This window comes from Notamacropus eugenii, chromosome 1 (genome assembly GCF_028372415.1).
Source record: "Notamacropus eugenii isolate mMacEug1 chromosome 1, mMacEug1.pri_v2, whole genome shotgun sequence".
NCBI lineage: Eukaryota > Metazoa > Chordata > Mammalia > Diprotodontia > Macropodidae > Notamacropus > Notamacropus eugenii.
The window spans coordinates 726,631,906-726,649,907 of record NC_092872.1 but is presented as its reverse complement, the minus strand read 5'-3'; the positions used below and the strand labels follow the sequence as shown (position 1 = coordinate 726,649,907).

Genomic DNA, 18,002 nt, shown 5'->3' with positions numbered 1-18,002 from the left:
AGGCTTCCAGAGAAGGTGAGATTTGGGTTGGGACTTAAAGGAAACCCAGAGGCCAGAGAGGAAGGGAGAGCATTGCAAGTAAGGGGGAGGCCATGAGTTGCCAAGACATGGAGAGTTTTGTTCTTGGAACAGCCCTGGAGGTCAGTGTCACTGATCCAAGAGATAATTTACTTAGATTTACCTCTAAATCCACCTCTCTTTGAAATCATTCCTGGCACCATCTCCTACCTCCACGCTTTTGGAGAGTCTGTCGTCCATTTGTGCAATGCCCTCCCTCCTCATCTCTGCCTCCCCTTCAAGGCACATCTTGAAGAAGTATGTGGTAGTAGGTAGGGTGTAGGAAAACTAGAAAGGGATGAGGGGGCTGGGTTATGAAAGGCATTGAATGCCAGATGAAGGACTTGTATCTGGATCAAGAAGAAAACAACCTAAACGGGGGAAAAAACTTTTTTAAAAAAGGGGGAAGGGGTGCATTGTAAGCTGAAAGGGGAGGGGTCTACAGTATTTAGAGGCTAAAAAAAACAGACTCCATTTATCAGGCAGCCAGAGTTGAACAGACTCTCCCTAATACCCCTTAGGAATACTGTCTCCAGCTCCCTTGGCTCACCAGGCTCCACTCACCAGGCAGCCTTCAGATCTCTGATCTGATCACCCACTGGGAAAGAGGATCCTGCACTTTCTCATGGCTGACACTGCTTATCTGGTTGGATAGCCCTCCCATTCTAAAGAAATAAATTGACTAACAAATTAGTCTCTGGTGGCTTTGGTTAGCGGGAATCATTTCCCCTGAGCCTGCTTGCCCCTAGGCTACCTGATTAAATTAAAGAGGGCTTGAATTTGCCGTGGAAGAGGCCAGATGGAAGATTCATGGTGACCCCCTCAAGACCTTTGCCAGCTATGAGGTCCATTCAGTCAATGAGCATTTTTACAAAGTGCCTACTATGTACAAGGCACCGTTGGAAAAGGGGGATAAAAAGACCAAAAAAGAAAAAAAGTACGTCCTAGCCCCTAGTAGTTTCTAGCCTAACTAGTGAAGAAAGAATACAACCTGTGCCTATAATGTGATTCACAAGGGATCAGACAGGGAGGGAAGTAAAGGTTAAGGGAAGTCTCATGTAGGAGATGGAACCCAAGATGTGCCTTGAAGGAAGGTGGGGATTCTTGGAAAAAGACATGAGGAGGGAGGGCCTTCCACATCTGGGTCACAGCCTCTCCAAAAATGTGGAGGTGAGAGAATGGTTTGAAAGAGAGGTGATTTTGGGGGGCAAATCTAAATAAATTATTTTTTGGATGTGAAGAGTTCCAGAGGCCTACAAACAACATAGGAAGAGATATTTAGGAGAGATATTACACCCACCCACCCCCACCCCCACCCCCACACACATAACTGTCAATAAGTATCTTGATATCTCTAGGACTTGGTGGGGACAGATCTGGTATAATGAAATGACTGGCGTGCTAAAATTGGAGTTAAAATGTCCAGGTTCTACCTCAAGCACTTCCTCACCTGTGTGACCCTGGGTAAGTCACTTAACCACTCTGGGCCTCTGTTTCTTCTAAAACATGGATGATTGGACTTGAAGGTCTAGAATGACCCTTTCAGCTCCAAATCTGTGATCCAAGAGTCTTATTTAGTCCATCTCTAACTCAGTAGACAAGGCTTAAAGAGTGTCTAAGGTTCAGAAAAGTTAGGACTTGCCCATAGCTAGCAATTGACAAAGGCAAGATTTGAACCCAAGTCTTCCCAAATCCACATCTGGCACTCCATCCACTCTATCTCATTCCCCCTTCCAGGTCTTCTGGCTCTATCCATTATGCCACACATTCTAATTAGTGACCAAAGGCAAGCAAATAAGCATATAAAATAAGGGTTAGAATGTAAGGTCCTCTAGGTCAGGGCAGCTTCACATATGGCTGGTATTTGTGTCCCCAGAACTTAGCACAGAGCCTGGCATGTGATAATCTCTTGATAAATGTTTATTGATCAATAAACCTTACCCATCATGTATCTTACAGAAAGTGTGCCTTTAATAAGATTTTCCAAAAGGAAGAACATTTGTCAGATACAATTTTGGAAAACCCGTCTTTAAAACCATCTTTTGACTGAAATTTTTTTATGTTAATATGAAAACATTTTAAATGAAAAATGGAGCAATTTGGTGGCTCAGTGGCTAGAGTGATGGGCCTGGAGTCAGGAAGTCTCATCTTACTGAGTTCAAATCCAGCCTCAGATATTTCCTAGCTATGTGACCCTGGACAAGTCACTTCACTCTGTTTTCCTCCATTTCCTCATCTGTCAAATAAACTGGAGAAGGAAATGGTAAACCATTCCAGTATCTCTGCCAAGTGACTCCCAAATGGAGTCACAGGGAGTTGGATGTGACTGAAAAATGACTTGAGAAATGAAATTTTTAAAAATAAAAATGGGGGAAAAATCCTTTTGTTCCAGAGCAGAGTCTTTGCTACCTTTTCCAGACCATCTTTTGACCCTGGGAGGATAACTTAATGATCTGCTCCCAACCTGAATATATCTAGTCTCCTTTCTCCAAGTGGGTCCCAACATAGTTGCTCAGTTAGTCAGGAAGAAGAAATGAGAGCTGGAATACAGGAGGGATGTTTCTGTCAATCAATCAATCAACAAGCATTTATTAATCGCCTAGGGTCTTCCAGGGACTGAGAATATAGAGAAAGGCCTAGTCAGTTCCTGCCCTTAAATAGCTCATTCTCAATGTAGGAGAAAAACATGTAAGGAACTAGACACATACAAACTATGTAGATGGATAGGTGGTAATCTTAGAGGTGAAAGCACTACCTGCTGGTAGGATGTAGAAATACTACCTGCAGAAGATGATTTGATGTTTTGAAGGAGGAGAAATGAGAGTGGCCATGAAGATGGGAGATTTGTGCACAGGAGCACACAGGCTAGAGTGGAAGAACACCGGAGAAGTAAGGAGGATCCAGGTCATAAATGGTTTTATATGATGCTGGAGGGAATAGGGAGCCGATGGTTTTTATTGAGTTGGGGAGGGAGGAGGGAAGGTGATATGGTCAGATCTGTGCTTTAGGGACATCCCTTTGGCAGCCAAGTGGAGGATGAGATGAAGCAGGAAGATACTTACTAAGAGGCTATTGAAATAGTCCAAATTGAGGGGGGGGGTGAGACAGAACTGGAGTGGACCATGGATTAGATATGTGGAGTGAGGGGGATGATCCCAAGGTCAGGCTGGATTTGGAGCCAGACCAAATTCGTTCCTGGGGCTCTAGCCACAATCTTGCCAGGAGAGGAGGAGGGAGGGAGGGGTGCTGGGGGCAGGGAACAGGGTTGGGGGCTGAGGTCTGCCTGCCTTCCTGGGGCTCGGATTCCATCACCTGAGGCTTTGAGAGATGCAAATCTCAGGAACAATCAGGTCCCTGTTCTCCCTTGTTCTACCTCCACTGAAAAGATCAGAGCTGGAGCTCTGGGCAGTCACTCGATCCTCAGCTTCCCTAAATGGTAAGATGTTTCTTCCCTGGGATAGCTCCAAGCCTGAGGCCAGGCCTTCGGGCCACCTAGTGACCCAGGATCCTGGGAAGGGTGGAGGGCAGCCAGGGCAATCTGAGATTCACCGATGCCCTCTACCACCATCCTCTGTGTTCTTTGCAGGACAAAACCAGGGGAAACAAGATCCAGTAAGTACGCCCTCCTCTCTTGCCCCTTCCTTCTTCCCTCTTTTTTGCCCCAGCTTATCCCTTCCCATAAATCCCCTGGCAAGGGCCAAAGCCTGAGCACAGACCTATTGATATTAGCCTCCATCCTCCACTTTTTCTCTACCCTTACTCCCCTCATCCTTTCCATGTGAATCCACTGTTCCATAGGGAACCTGTATGTTCACCTGCCTGCTTTGGGGTAGCCCATCTCTGACCCTGGGGACTTCAGCTTTTCACAGTCCAAGCCCTTCCTCAGCCTCGAGGCTTCCTTGGCAGGAGCTAAGTAGCATCTACTTACAGGTCCCTGCCTCCCACGCCACCCCCCAGATCACTGGGTAAGCACCAGAAGGGAGAGACACATCCAGGTGAGAAGTGGCTAAAGTTCTGGGCTGGAAAATCTGAGTTCAGATCCTACCTCAGACTTGTGAACAAGCGACTCAACGTCTCTCTATGTTTCAACGTCCTCAGATGTGTGATTTGGAAGGCTCGAGAGCGTCTAAGGTCCTTCTACCTCTAAATCTATGATCCTATGTCTGTATGGGGAAACAAGGTCCCCCTAAGACAGAAGGCCTCTCCCTGCGCACTTGGGCGCCCTGGGTCCTGGGCTGCCCAGCACCAGAGCCCTCTGCAATCCCCCTCCAATTTCTTTCCCGCTCGCATGGCCAGGATACCTTAAAAACATCCTATCATTCATTTGTCATACCTTTGGGTTAAGACATTGAAAGCCCCTGCAAAGACAGCAGTCTGTTTTGGCATAATCCTAGGCTTTGTTCAGCGTTTGGCATATAGTAAACATTTCATAAATGCCGCTTGATTGATTGAATGACTGATCAGGTTCTGATGTTCCAAGGCCAAGGACCCAGGCCTGCAGAGTTGAGGGGATTGCAGTGAGGCAGGGTTGGGGGGGGGGGCGGGGAAGATAATGGAAGGAAGCTGCTTTTTCCTGCAGTTTCCCCATCTTGGAGAGAGGAAGCCCTCATCCCGTCTTCCTCAGGTTCTGCTGGACTTTCGAGCCAATGGGTAAATTTCTTTAATTCCTGTACTTTGTCAATTCCTTCTCCCACTCCATCCATCCCCTTTCTTCTTGCTCCCCCATCTGCTCTCCACCTCCTCGCTCTTAGATTCCCACCCTCTCCTCCAGCCTCGGGTCTTCCTGGGCCTCCCCATCTCTCACTGGTCCCTCTGTCCCCTGAAGGATAGTGAGGAGGAAGATGATGGAGAAGCAGAGTATGAACTTCCTCCTTGCAAGTCCCTGCCCCTAAAGATGGTCCCCGCCAGTCCTCCCCTCCTGGACAAGAACGAGCTGTATCTGGGTGAGAGCTGAGGGGGTGGGGTGGAGAAACAGCCTGGCACCATGCCCGCTGGCAGGCCAGAAACAGATCCTGGGATTTCATCTGCCTCCCTCCCTGGGAGTCATACACTGCCTCTCACTCCAGGGAGCCTCAGGCTTCTGGGGGAGGAGGGAGAGACGGGGAGCCAGTTCCAGGCTGGAAACAAGGCAATGGGAGGCAAGGGGAAGGGGGGGGGCCCTGCATCACCATGGAAACTGTTGGCACCGAAGCCTGGAGGAACACCTTCCCGTCCTGCCCCCCTCCCAGCCATCACTGAGGTCATCTGGGGTAACCTTGAACTTCATGTATTTTGGGGAGAGGGGAGCCAGAGGGGGCTCTGGAGAGACAGCAGCAGCAGCAGCAGCAGCAGCAGAGTTCTCAGCTGTCTAAGAAGAGGCTTATAGGACCTGGCATCTTGGCTGCCCAGAGGGACTGGAGTGTGTGTGGGGGGAGCTGGCCTCCTTCGGTTGTCATGGTGATGCAGCTCTCAGGAAGCAGGATCAGGCAGGAAGGGAGAGCAGGAGGGGCATGAGCAGCTAGGAAAGAACCCGACAGTATAGGGAGGGGGGCAGAGAGAGGAAATGGTGAACAAAGAGAGGGAGGGGATGGGAGCTGGGGGTCTGAGTGGCCACTATGCAACATATGGGGCATGGTCCTTTTTTCCAGATCGATCCATCATCCCTGGACCTCCCAAGCCAGTGCCCCAGCCTGCCTCGGTGAGCAGCCCCTCCCCCTGGCGTGCCCAACCCCTCACCTCCATCCACCCAGGAAATGGCTCATCTGCCTGTTTTCCCTACATTTACATTTGAGGGACTCTGACTTCAAGAAGGAGGTGGGGAGAAGGGTGGAGAACCCAGGGCTCTAGAAAACAACACGGCAGCCTTTTGTCATTGTCCCTGCTGGACAGCTCTCCCCTCCTTCCTTCCTTCCTTCCTTTCTTCTTCCACCCTCCATTATTTACAATCTCTTTGTCCTCAGCCTGTCATGCTCCCTCCCCATGACAGTGTTCCTTCTTCCCATCACTCCCTCAGTTTGACATCCATTCTGACCATTGGGGTCCCCACCCTATCCCTTACTTCTTCTGTTCCATCCTTCCTTCCCTAAACACCCCTCCCCCCCAAACACATACACACACACACACACACACACACACACACACTCCCTGTTCCAGTCTTCCTGGGGTGATGAAGAAGCCAGGCATCTGAAACATCCTATGTAATAAAGGTCAACCTGAGCCCATCCTGGGCCACCTGGCCTTTGCTCCACTAGGGTTCTTGCTCATGGAATGAGCTAATAGCTGTTTAAAGCAATCTTCTTTACAGAATATTGGATTAGAAGACGAAGAAACACACACACACTTATACACATACACACACTCACACATACACTTACACACACACACAGAGGCCCCAAAAGGAGAAACACAAGTAGGAAAAGTGAAACACTACAAGAAAACTGGACCATTCCCTTCACGGAGCCTCAGATTCCCCTGGGAGAGTCTGCAAAGGGCAGGATGAGGATAGAAGAGCCAGGGGGGAGACTTGGAATAGAAATAAATTCAGTAATTCCTACTCTGGATTTGGAACCGGGTTAAAATCCCACTTTATCATTTATGACCTATGTGACTTTGGTCAAGTCATTCCTCCACCTCAGTTTCCTCATCGGTAAAGTGAAAGGGGATTGGGTGAAGGGGTCTCTGAAGTAGTCCCTTCCTACTCTAGTTCTAGGACCTTGGGATCCTTTCCCAAGAAATTCTAAGGATCCTGGATCTAGTTAGAAGGGATCCCAGATCCCTTCAACTCTCTCATTTTTACAACTGAGAAAACTGAGGTCCAGGGAGGCCATGTGACAGGACACACTGGCAGGATTTGAGCCTTGGAGTAGACTTTGGCTTTTGTCTCCTAGGACTTGGGCTGTGCTTCACACAGGTGCCAATTCTCAGATTCCTCTGTCATCTCTGCCTTTCCCCCATAAATGAAGTCACCTCTGGCTCCACCCCCCCATTCCTACCTGTTTCTCTCACCCAGGCTCTCTTCCCACAGCTGCTGTCTGCCCTGAGCCTACAAAAGGCTGCGGGTGAAGGAGATCGCTTTGGGAGAAAAGGTAACAAGAGTAAAATACTACTACTAATTTTAATCAATTGCAAATAGCAATCATTTTATCCACCTGTGTAAAAGTCTTCCAAACAATAAAATAAAAGATCATTAATAGGCTAGCAACCTGTCCAAGGACCATGTCTATCAGAGCCCCATCAAATGTGCGATTGACAAGAATAAATAGGTAAATAGTAGTTAGAGAGCTGAGCCCAGGGCCTGGCACAGAGCAAGTCCTCCAAGAATGCTCCCTTCCTCCTTCCCTCCTTCCTTTCCTGCCTCCCTCCCTTCCTTCTTCTTTCCTTCCCTCCCTCTTTTCCTTCTTTGCTTCCTTCTTTCTTTCCTTCCTTCCTTCCTCCCTTCCTTAGTACCTCAGAATCATTAAGACCTGGGTTCAGTTTCTGTTCCTGACCCACCCTGTCTGGGTGACCCTCGGCAAGTCCCTTAACATCTCAGTGGCCTGGGCAACTCTCTGAGTAACTAGACTATTTTTTTAAATAGATTTTTTATTGATATCTTCATTTTTGCATCATCTAGATTTCTCTCTATGTCTCTCCCTCTCTCCCCTCATAGAGAGCAATGTTTTCTAAGAAAAGATCAAAGGAAAAAGACAAAAAGGCAAAAACAAATCGACAAAACTAATCAATACATCCAAAAAGTTGGACATTCTACACCATGTTCTGTACCCAAGGCTCCTCCACCTCTTCAAAGGAGAGGAGGGAGAAATATCTTTAAGTCAGGAAGAAGCAGATCTGTATTGGTAGAGGGAACTTCTTTACTGGGAATTCCCCAAACCACCGTCTGCCCCCGCCCACATTCCCTTCCCACCCATTGGGGTGGGAATATTTATATATATGTGCATATATCCAAATGCATACACACATATATGTGTATATATATATATATACATATACATACATATATACACACACACACACATTTACCTATATATCTATATCTTCAAAGTTTACAAGCTGCTTTCCACACCTTATTTCATTCAAGCCTCACTCTGGTCCTGTGAAGTGGATGCAATTCTTATCCTCATTTTACATAGGAAGGAATGAGGCTCAGAGAGTGGTTTGCCCCCAGTCACTTAGCCAATATACATCTGAGGCGAGATTCAAATCCATGTCTCCGTATTCCAGGTGCACTCTGACTTTAATAGCATCTGGGAACCCAGAAGCAGGTGTGCACTGGGCCTTGACCCAGTCCCAGGACAGGCCCTAACCCTTGTAAAATCTCTTCCACCAATAGCAGAGTCAAGGTCAAGTGTGAGCCCTGGCCTGCGTCTGCACTTTAATAATTCCCTGTGTCCCAACAATTTTTTCTCTTTTTAAAGGGTTTCAATATATATGACCTCAGTTTGCTCCACATGGCTTTTAGAGTACCTAGTATTATTCCCATTTGACAGATGAGGAAATTGAGGCATATACATATATACATGTTATTGCATTTGATGTCCATATCAGCCTTATTAAAGGTAGGTGCTCTTTTGATCTCTACTTTACAAATGAAGAAACTAAGGCTGAGGAAGGGCAGGTGACTTGCCCAGTAAGTATCTGAGGGTGATCTTGAATTCAGATATTACTGTCTCCAAGTTCCTTATTGTTATCCACTGTGCCTAGATACCTACCATCTTATAGCTCAGTTCATGGTAGACCTACGATTGGAATGCAGATCTATTGATTCCCAACCAGAGCTCTTTTCCTAGAGCCCTGAGACCTGTGGGCCAAGGGAAAAATGGCAGCAGTGATGAGAGCACAGTGTACAATAAGATAAAATTCTTCATAAGGAAGCTGTCAGTTCCTGTCAGGGAGAACAGCAATTTGAGTTCCAGGCCTTCACTGAGACAAGATTCTTCTAGTAGGAGCAGGAAACATCTTCCAGTGGAGAGGGGAGTCTCTCTTTCTTAGGTCCATGCAAGGGGAGTCAGGACCTCTCCATAACAGCCCCCTGTCTTTTCTCCCTAACATCCTATAGGGTTCTGAGATTCCATCTATCTCATCCACCAGAGAAGGGTAAAGGGGACTGGCTGTGTTTTTAACGGATGTATTCTTGCTCATAATTCAAATGAATCCATGTTATCCTTTAAAGCTGTCACTCTAGAAGGGGGAAGTAAAACCTATTTTACAAGGAAGGGCATTTGTTCCAAATAGTATCCAAAGTCTGCTTTTGGGGATGACTGTACAGAGCCTATGGATGGGTCATGCACTATGTGTTTGTCTTAATGACTCATTACATGCCAAGTGGAGGGGCTCAGTGCTGGGGGTTACCAGGAGAGGCAGAATGGAGCTTCTGCCCTCAAGGAACCCACAGGCTCATGGGATAAACAGACTGCTTGCTTCCTAGCCTCCAAGCTTTCCTTCAACATCTCTTCTCTTCTCCAGCACCTGAGTCTATCTTTTTCCTTACAGATTTGGCTGCATCTGGAAGCACAGTGAGTAATCTTGGCCCCTTCTCTGCTTCCATACTTGGGCACTTTAAGAAGGGAATTTGAAACAGAGAGACCCAGGACGCCAGGCTGATGATCCAAACTTCAGACCTCCAGATAGTGTATGAGGGCAGGTTCCTGTAATAATACCAAGCTGAGTAGCTGTTGTTCGGTTGTTTCAGTCAGGTCTGATTCTTTGTGATCCCATTTGGGGTTTTCTCAGCAAGGATACTGGACCACTTTGCTGTTTCCTTCTCTGGTTCATTTTACAGATGAGGAAACTGAGACTCAGCAAAGGAAAGTGAATTGCCCAGGTGCTTGTAGTAGGATTTAGACCTAAGTTATCCTGGCTCAAAGTCCAGCCCTGAGTCCACTACACCAGGGGCCTCTGCCTGGACAAAAAGCATAGGTTCACCCTCAAAAGATTACTTAGCAGAGGTTCACCTACCTGTTATGGTGGGCCCATGTAGGACAATGAGGGACTTCATCATGAAATAGGGGTTATTTGGATTTCGGTACCTAGGGGAAAGGAGAATTCATCCTTTGAGATGACTTGGGGAATGACCATCACCTGTACTCCATGAGTTGTTGGGGCCTGGAGGGATAATGCCCATTGGGCCCAGGCATATGAAACCCTTTAGAGGTCACTGGGATATGTTCCAGAAACCTCCCTGGGAGATCCCCAAAACATTCATCCTTTAGCCATCCTTTCCTCCTGAGGCAGCATGATACAATGGTTAGGGTCCTGAACTTGGACTCGGGAAGACCTGAGTTCAAATCCTGCCTTAGAACTTCCTAGTTCTGTGTCCCTGGGCCAGTAACTTAACCCTTTAGTTTCTTCTTCTGTTAAATAAGGGGCTTGGCCTCAATGACCTCTAAAGTCTTTTCCAGTTCTAAATGTATGATCCTAGAACACAAATAGGTGTCCTCTGGTCCTGGGTGTCTGTGATGGGGAGAGAGTGAAGCCACAGATATCCTGAAATAAAAGAATGCTGTGCTACCAAGGCCTGGTCAGCATAGTGACTCCAGTAGGGATTAGTGGTATTTCAGCCCACTAGGACCACTGGGCACTTCTGCCTTTTCCCTTCCCCTCCCAGCTCCTCTCTTTTCACACTTTTATTTTTTAGGATCTAGCTGGAGAAGATGACAATGAAGAAGCCATCTACCTGGAACCCAGTCCAGGTGAGCCCCACCTCTCTGCCTCTCTTCCTGGAACCCACTGCAGACCAGGAAGTCTTCCTTTCCACCCTTTCGGGGTTGGTTTCCCTCTTTTATCCAATTCCCTGCAGACTTGCTGACTTGCTTGTGGTCTGTCCCCTTTCATTCCCTCCCTAAGCATACACACACACACACACACACACACACACACACACACACACACACATACATACATACACACGTATGCACGCACACACAAACAAATGGATGCACACACATGCACACCCCAACTCTTTCTTTGGGGGGGGTGGTTCTTTCTCTCTGCCAAGAGGGAGAGCCTCAGGTACCAGGCAGGGAGCCGAGAACAGGGCCACATCTTGGGAGGAGAAAGGCTCCTCCCAGCTCTAAATGTAGACCAGTGAGGGGGAAAGCTGGCTGGTGTGAGAATCAGAAGAGCTAGGTTTGAGTCCTATCTCTGCTACGAACACCTGCATGATCCTGGACAAGTCCCTTCCTTGAACACCATCACTCGTTGTCTCCCTGGAGCAGAGACTGCCTTGCTTAGACATTTGTATCTCCAGCACTTGGCATCTGGAAAGCTCTTAGTAAATGCTGTTTCACTTTCTCTCCTCTCTGGGCTTCACTTTTCTCGCTTGAAAATGCTGGACTAGAGGGTCACTAAAGTCCTGTCCAGCTATGGCCCTCTCTTTCGCACACTGCTCAGGCCAAGCTGTTCTCCACCCCTGCCCCCCTCCTCCAATGGTTTCCACATCTAATCTGAGCCAAGTCCAGACCTCTTTCTTCCCTCTAGCTTCATCTACAAACCAGGCCTTGGGTTTTCAGGCTCCACCCCCCGCAACCATGTTCCCAAGACCAACAATAACCCCCAGGTGAGTTGTCTGCCTACTCCTCTCTGAAGTGACCCAAGGCTGGGGCCAGAGGACAGAAAGATGGCTCATGTCCTTGGTCCTTGCTATCTTGGAAAAAATGAATGAATGAGTGGGAAAGTAAGTGTTTTAGTAAGTGCTTCCTTATGTGCCAGGCAATGTGCCAGGCGCTAGAGATACCAACGCAAGCAAACTAGACAGACCCACCTCAAGGTGCTCACATTCTAGTGGTGAGAGACAACAACGAAGGAAAGCTAGAAAGGTCAGGGTGTGTTTGGGGGGTACAGGGGAATGGATAGTCTCAGTGACCTTGCTTGGATAGAGCCTAGACCTTGAGCTAGAACCCTGGTGTCCTAGCGGTACCCAGAATCCCAGCATTAGGGTCCAGGTTCTGGTAGGAGAGAGATGGTTGTTGTCCTTCATCTTCGAAGAGGACCAAATGACATTACCTTTGTAAAGTGAAATGTCAGTGTGTCTGAGTGTGGCTGATCAGATCAATATGAGCTCGGAATGCTCTACACAGGTTGGGCACAGATAGTCCGTGTGAATATTGGGGTGGACATCCCAAATTTGCACATCCTGCATTTACTCTGTGCTGTCTCAATTCTGCTTTGCTCAAAGAGCACAGCACTTTTTCTTATGTGGGCACGCCATGCTGAGTGGTCCTGTGCCAGTATCTCAGGAGGGACATAAAGACGGCTGGAGTGGAGGAGGGATGGCTCAGCCCTTTTCTTCAAGGAGAGATGGCATTGGTGATGGAAGATGAAGAAAGCTCTAGATCCCCTGGGATCTGTCTCCTGATGGCCCTTAACCCTAATTCTCCAATTCACTTTCCTAGATCTGCCTACAAGCCTGCCTCTGTCTGCCAGGAAACTCAGAGTGTGAGTATGACAAAAAGTGAATGAGCCAAGCGTCTCTTTGAAGAAGAGGGGAGGGGAGTGGGGAGAGGACACAGGGGTTGCTTTGACTGGACTGTTTTCTTTGTCACAGAGGAAGGTTCAGAGTGGAGTATTTCTGTAAATGGCATTGATATGAAGACAAAAGGCATTAATAATATGCACAAAAGGCATCATCATTGACATCCAGGTGTCCATATATGTGTGCATAATGTGTGCCTTTAAAAATTTGACCCATATGTCAATAGAGGAAACAAATGGAATGTACGGGGCAGCTTGGAGGGTGCCTGTGAAAGGAAGCTGGAGTCTGGGACTTTGCTGATTTCAAGAGGGAGGGGGCCAGAGAAAGGATCTGACAGGTAGAAACTGACCTGAACATTACTTCCTGTATTCCAGGGAACAGCAGACATGGGTTACAATGGTGAGAATGGCAGATGTTTTCATCCAGAACCCCAGGCATAGACCCCTCCCACTTCAGACCCTAGATAGCCCATCCTACTCCAGCCCCCCAGGCACACACCCCCTGCCCCTGCAGAGAAAACCCAGCTAGGAGAAAGAGTTCTTGCCTTAAAGTCAGAAAGACCTGGATCCCAGTCCCATCTCTGATTCTTAGTAGCTATGTGCCTCTGGGCAAGACACTCCCCATCCTGGGCCTGTTTCTTCATGGGGATAATGAGGGAGCTGACCTTAGATGACCTCTAAGGACCCAGCCTTCTCATTTATGTATTCTCTTGCCCCAACCCCATCATGCAATCCTCTTCTTCCAGCTGGGAGGAATCCACTCACCAGGAACATCCCTGCTGATGAGGTGCGTAAAGAGGGAGGCTGAGGGGAGCCCAAGTGGAGAACCCCGGCCTTTCCTGCTCTTGGGGTCTCCCTCTTGCCTCTATAATAAATGCCAACAGAGATCTGGGACTTCCAGGTGTTTCTCTGTATCACCAGGGCCTAGCAATTGATCAACAGGCATTTGTTAAACACCTACTATGTGCCATGCACATTTAAAGATGCAAAGACAAAGAATGAAATAATACCTGTCAATCAACCAATTGGTAGGTATTTATTAAGTGCCTACTATGGTCCTGTGCTAGGCCCTGGGGGTAAAAAGAAAAACAATGAAAGAGCCCCTGCCCTCTGGGATTTTATGTTCTAATGAAGGAAAAAAGTGCTCATGTAGAGTTACATGTAACATACATGCAAAGGAAATACAGGTAACTCAGTGTTAGGGGCCAGGAACCCCCAAATGGATGAAGGGAGGAGTTTTGAAGGAAACTAAGGGTTCACCGGGCCTGTGGTGAGGGTAGGATGGATTTGAGGCTTTGTGGACCCCAAATGCAGACGAGATGGAGGCTCCCACATGAGAGAGGGGAAGGTGGCCCTATTGGCTGGAGGGTAGTGTGCATGAAAAAGGGAGATACAACAAGGCTGAAAAAAATAGGTTGTAAAGGGCTTTCAGTGCCAACAGAGGCACTTCCATTTAGACCTAGAAATAAGGGGGAATTGCCAGAGCTAATTGAATGAAGAGACCTGGTCAGACTACACTAGAATAATCACATGTTCGGAATGAGCAGAGGCCTGAGAGACAGGGAGGCCATTAGAATAGTCCAGGTAAGAGGTGGGCTGATGTAGGGCTGGCCATGCCAGTGGGGAGATGCCTAGGGAGAAACACCAAGGTTTGGTGACAGACTGGATGTGTGGGGTAAGGGAGTGTCAGGGACTGGAAGACTAGGGATACCCATCAACAAAATAGAAATGTTGGAAGAGGGAAGGGTTTTGTTCTGTTTTGTACATGTTGAATTTGAGATGCATATGAGTTGTCTGGTCCAAGATGTCTGATAGGAGCTGGTGAAGCAGGATTGGCACTCATGGGAGAAGCTAGGGCTAGAATATGGACCCAGGAACCATTCACATCAAGATAATAATTAAACCCATAGGAGCTAATGGAGTCACCTAGTAAGAGAACGCAGAGATAAGAGGCGAAGAGCCAGGACTACAAGAAAGGCTCAGACAGGTAGGAGAACTGAGTCCAAGAGTGTCTTGGACATTGAGAGATGAGAGCATCCATGAAGAGAGGGCTGTCCACAGTGTCAAATACTGGAGAGGAACCAGAATGAAGAAGCCAGCAGATTTGGCAATAGAGAGATCTTTGGTGACTTTGGAGAGGGCAGCTTCAGTCGGAAAATGAGGTCAGAAGCCAGATTGCCAAGAGCCAAGAAGTGAGTGAGAGGAAAGGTAGAGGGTCCAACACTAAAAAGTGAAAGAATTTAGTGAGATGAGAGTCTAAGGGGTGAGAGACTTCAGGGAAAGTTTCTAAGAATGAGCAAGACATGAGAGTTCAAGAAGGAATGGGGTGAGTAGATAGGGAGAGACTGAAGATTACTGAGTGAGGATGAGAGTGGGAGAAAGTGCTGGAGGAGACAGGAGATGGAATCAAGGGGACAAAGAGAGGGGTGGGCCTTGGTGAGAAGAGAAAGTCACGCCTTTCTTTCTCAGAGATTAAAGGAGAGAATGGGAGATCTAGACTGAAGAGAAAGAGGAGAGAATGGGGGATAATGTCAAAGGGTTTTGAGATATAAAGAAGGGGAGAGGAGGGAGCTTGCTGGCACATAGTAGGCACTTAGGCTTTTTGAATTGAATTGAATTGACTCTGGATTCTTTCTGGCTCTTTCTGAAAGTCATGGTGTCCTAAACAACAGTCTTTAATTCACCCCTCCCCCTGCTTTAGAGCTGCCCCTTCCCACCAGCCACCTGGCCTCAATTTGATCTTTTATGCTGTGTGTGTGCGTGTGTGTGTGTGTTGAGTGCATATTTTTGTGTGCACAGGAGGCTAGTATGCTGAGTCAGCCCTGGTATTCTGCACACTGTGACCGCCATACTGTTGAAAACGCCCTTCTCCAAGTCCAAAAGGTGACAGTGTGGTCAACCCTAACCCCTTATCTCCCCTACACACACCTTGACTTTCCTGGGAACGCCTCTGCCCTGGAAGCTGGGGACTGCCCTTGGACCTCAGGGAACCCCAAAGGGCTCAGGGATGGCTGGGCCTGGATGAATGGTGAGGAGAAAAGGGCAGGGTTTAGTCTGGAGCCTGCAGGCCAGCCTTGTGGTCTTCTCTGCAGGATGGCACCTACACCGTGCGGCCTAGCTCAGATCCCCAAGGATGGAAGCCCTTCACTCTAGCTGTATTCTTCCACAACCATGTCTACAATATCCCCATCCGGTGGCTAGATGCCAAGCGACAATATGCTCTAGGTCGTGAGAGCAAGAGCTATGAAAAGGTGGGTGCTGGGAAGAGAGGAGACTGGCAGTAGGTTATAGAGTGGCCATCTCCCAGAAGTAAAGAAAGATCAGACACCCCAGCCCCGCCTGCCCCTGGTCATGGGGGCCTTAGAAACCACCTCAGTCAACCTTTCCATCTTATACATGAGGAAACTGAGGTCAACACACATCAACACACAACCAACCCATCCCACTAACTTACACCCAGACCCCAAGCCACACACACCACCGTTCCACCAACACATATACAAGGAACATACATACCACCAACACATATCAACACACAACAAACCCATCCTACTAACATACACTGAGACCCCAAGGCACACACACCACCATTCCACCAACACATGTACAAGGAACATACACACCCCCAACACATAACACTAACAGAACCAACACATACCCATTACACATACTGCCGATTTACCATTAGCATACCCACCCACCACCAACCCACACACAAACATATGCTCCTATGCACAAGTGCTCATACACATAAATGTACATAGAATTACGGAGTACAATATAAGGTTTTGGAAGGCAGGGACTGTTTGGTTTTTGATTTTGTGTCCCCAAAGCATCACATAGCACATAGTAGACCTTTGATAATTGTTTGAATGAAGGAGTTCCTCACTAACCAGGAGTAAGGAAAATAAAATGACAAGGGTAGCCAGGTGGAAGCTGGTCTGGAAAGAATGCTTGAACCAGTGAAATCAGAGAGAAGGTATAGAAAAGTAGAAAGACCACTGTGCAGTCAAAGGACCTGGGTTCAAATCCTACCTCCACTGCTGGCAGCTACTTGCCCTGCAAAAGTCATACTTTCCTGGGCCTCAGTTTCCTCATCTGTAAAATGAAGGGGTTGAATCAGAGGGCCTCGGAGGTCTAAGTCATGGGTGGAGTTCAGCAGGGAAGGGAGGGCTTGGTCAGAGCAGAAGGACCCAAGTCAAATCCCTTCACTTCTGAATGCCCTGGGAGAGAGCTCTCCTAGTCTGACTCTGGATCTGAGCCTTCCCTCTTTGGTCCCCTGCAGCACTTTGTTTCCTTCCCCAGCTCTTCCCCAATGTGGCTGCCATGATCCAACATTTCTCTGAGCACCCACTCCTCCTTGTGAACAGACACACCGGCGATCGCCACCACACCTGTCTCCTCTTCCCCACCAAGTCCAGACTTCCCCAGTAGAATGGAGGCCCTTGGAGGGCAAAGACTACTCCACTTTTGTCTTGGTATCTACATCACTGTAACATGATGCCTGGCACATGGTAATAAATGCTTTTACTGACTGAGGTAAAAGAAAATCTGTAAATAATTTTCTTTAACATAAGTATTATTTACCCACTTTTAACGTGTTATTTACCCAGTATTTACATAAGCCATTTCCAAACAGGTGGGTTTCTACTTGGTTTGCTGGTCTAATATCCACAAGAAAACTAGCCAGATGGCCTGGCCACCTTAGCCATCTCCAGACCTTCCTAAGGCAAGGCCTGCTCCTAGCCCTCTGCTCCCTGTATAGCTGCTTTCCAGGAGATGAAAAATCTTCTGGGGATCTTGCCCTGGGGAGGGTAGCCAACAACTCCAACTCTCAGATTCTTTCTCAATGGCACAAGGCGATGGAAGAGTGGCTGACTGGTCTTGAAATTACCATCCAGTTAGATGTCCTAAGTGAATGAATTAACTAGTATCTGGTAAGAGCTTACAATATGTCAAATATTAAGTTAACATTAGAAAAAATAAAGATAGTATCTTCCCTCAAGGAGTTTACATTTTAAAAGGGGAGACAGCACACCTGGATGGTGGCTAGGAAGCAGTACTTTATGATTTTAAAATTTCAAAAAATTTACAAGCATCTGTTCCTACCCCTATTATCAGAATATTCAAATAAAGAAATTTAAATAATTAAAATATTTTAATAGTTTGATAACTGTATTTCAGTATAATTGATTTCCTTTGTCATCCTATGTATTTTATCTTATACATTTAAAAACATGATTGTAAGAAGGGATCCATAGGCATTCCCAGACTGCCCCAGGGTCTCAGGATACACAAAAAAGTTCAGAAGCTAAATTCAGGGGTGGGGAACCTGTAGCCTTGAGGTCACATGTGGCCCTCTAAATCCTCAAGTGCTGAATCTGCTTCAGTCAAGGGCCACACTTGAGAACTTAGAGGGCCACGTGTTCCTCACTCCTGCATCGAGGAGCCTGGGGAGATGGAATTTACACTGAGGAAAACTAGGGAACAGAAGAGTG

General features: G+C 47.5%; 1 protein-coding gene across 14 annotated transcripts; it reads left to right on the top strand.

Annotated features, from left to right (window-relative positions):
- Window positions 1-1,419: 1,419 nt before the first annotated feature.
- Window positions 1,420-17,630, top strand: SH2D6 (SH2 domain containing 6). 14 transcript variants are annotated; one of them, XM_072636990.1, is made up of 17 exons: window positions 1,420-1,521; window positions 2,867-2,946; window positions 3,644-3,669; window positions 3,988-4,052; window positions 4,637-4,707; window positions 4,829-5,000; window positions 5,685-5,734; window positions 7,046-7,121; window positions 9,526-9,548; window positions 10,670-10,724; window positions 11,512-11,590; window positions 12,426-12,468; window positions 12,880-12,904; window positions 13,251-13,291; window positions 15,304-15,387; window positions 15,597-15,755; window positions 16,790-17,630. In XM_072636990.1, the coding sequence occupies exons 1-17, from the start codon at window positions 1,476-1,478 to the stop codon at window positions 16,832-16,834; spliced, it is 1,140 nt and encodes a 379-aa protein (XP_072493091.1). In that variant the 5' UTR covers window positions 1,420-1,475; the 3' UTR covers window positions 16,835-17,630. The 14 variants fall into 14 exon arrangements, with proteins under 14 accessions (XP_072493091.1, XP_072493092.1, XP_072493095.1 ...); XM_072636983.1 differs by having other exon boundaries at window positions 1,423-1,521; window positions 16,810-17,626; XM_072636992.1 differs by having other exon boundaries at window positions 1,423-1,521; window positions 4,682-4,707; window positions 4,883-5,000; window positions 16,810-17,625.
- Window positions 17,631-18,002: the final 372 nt, after the last annotated feature.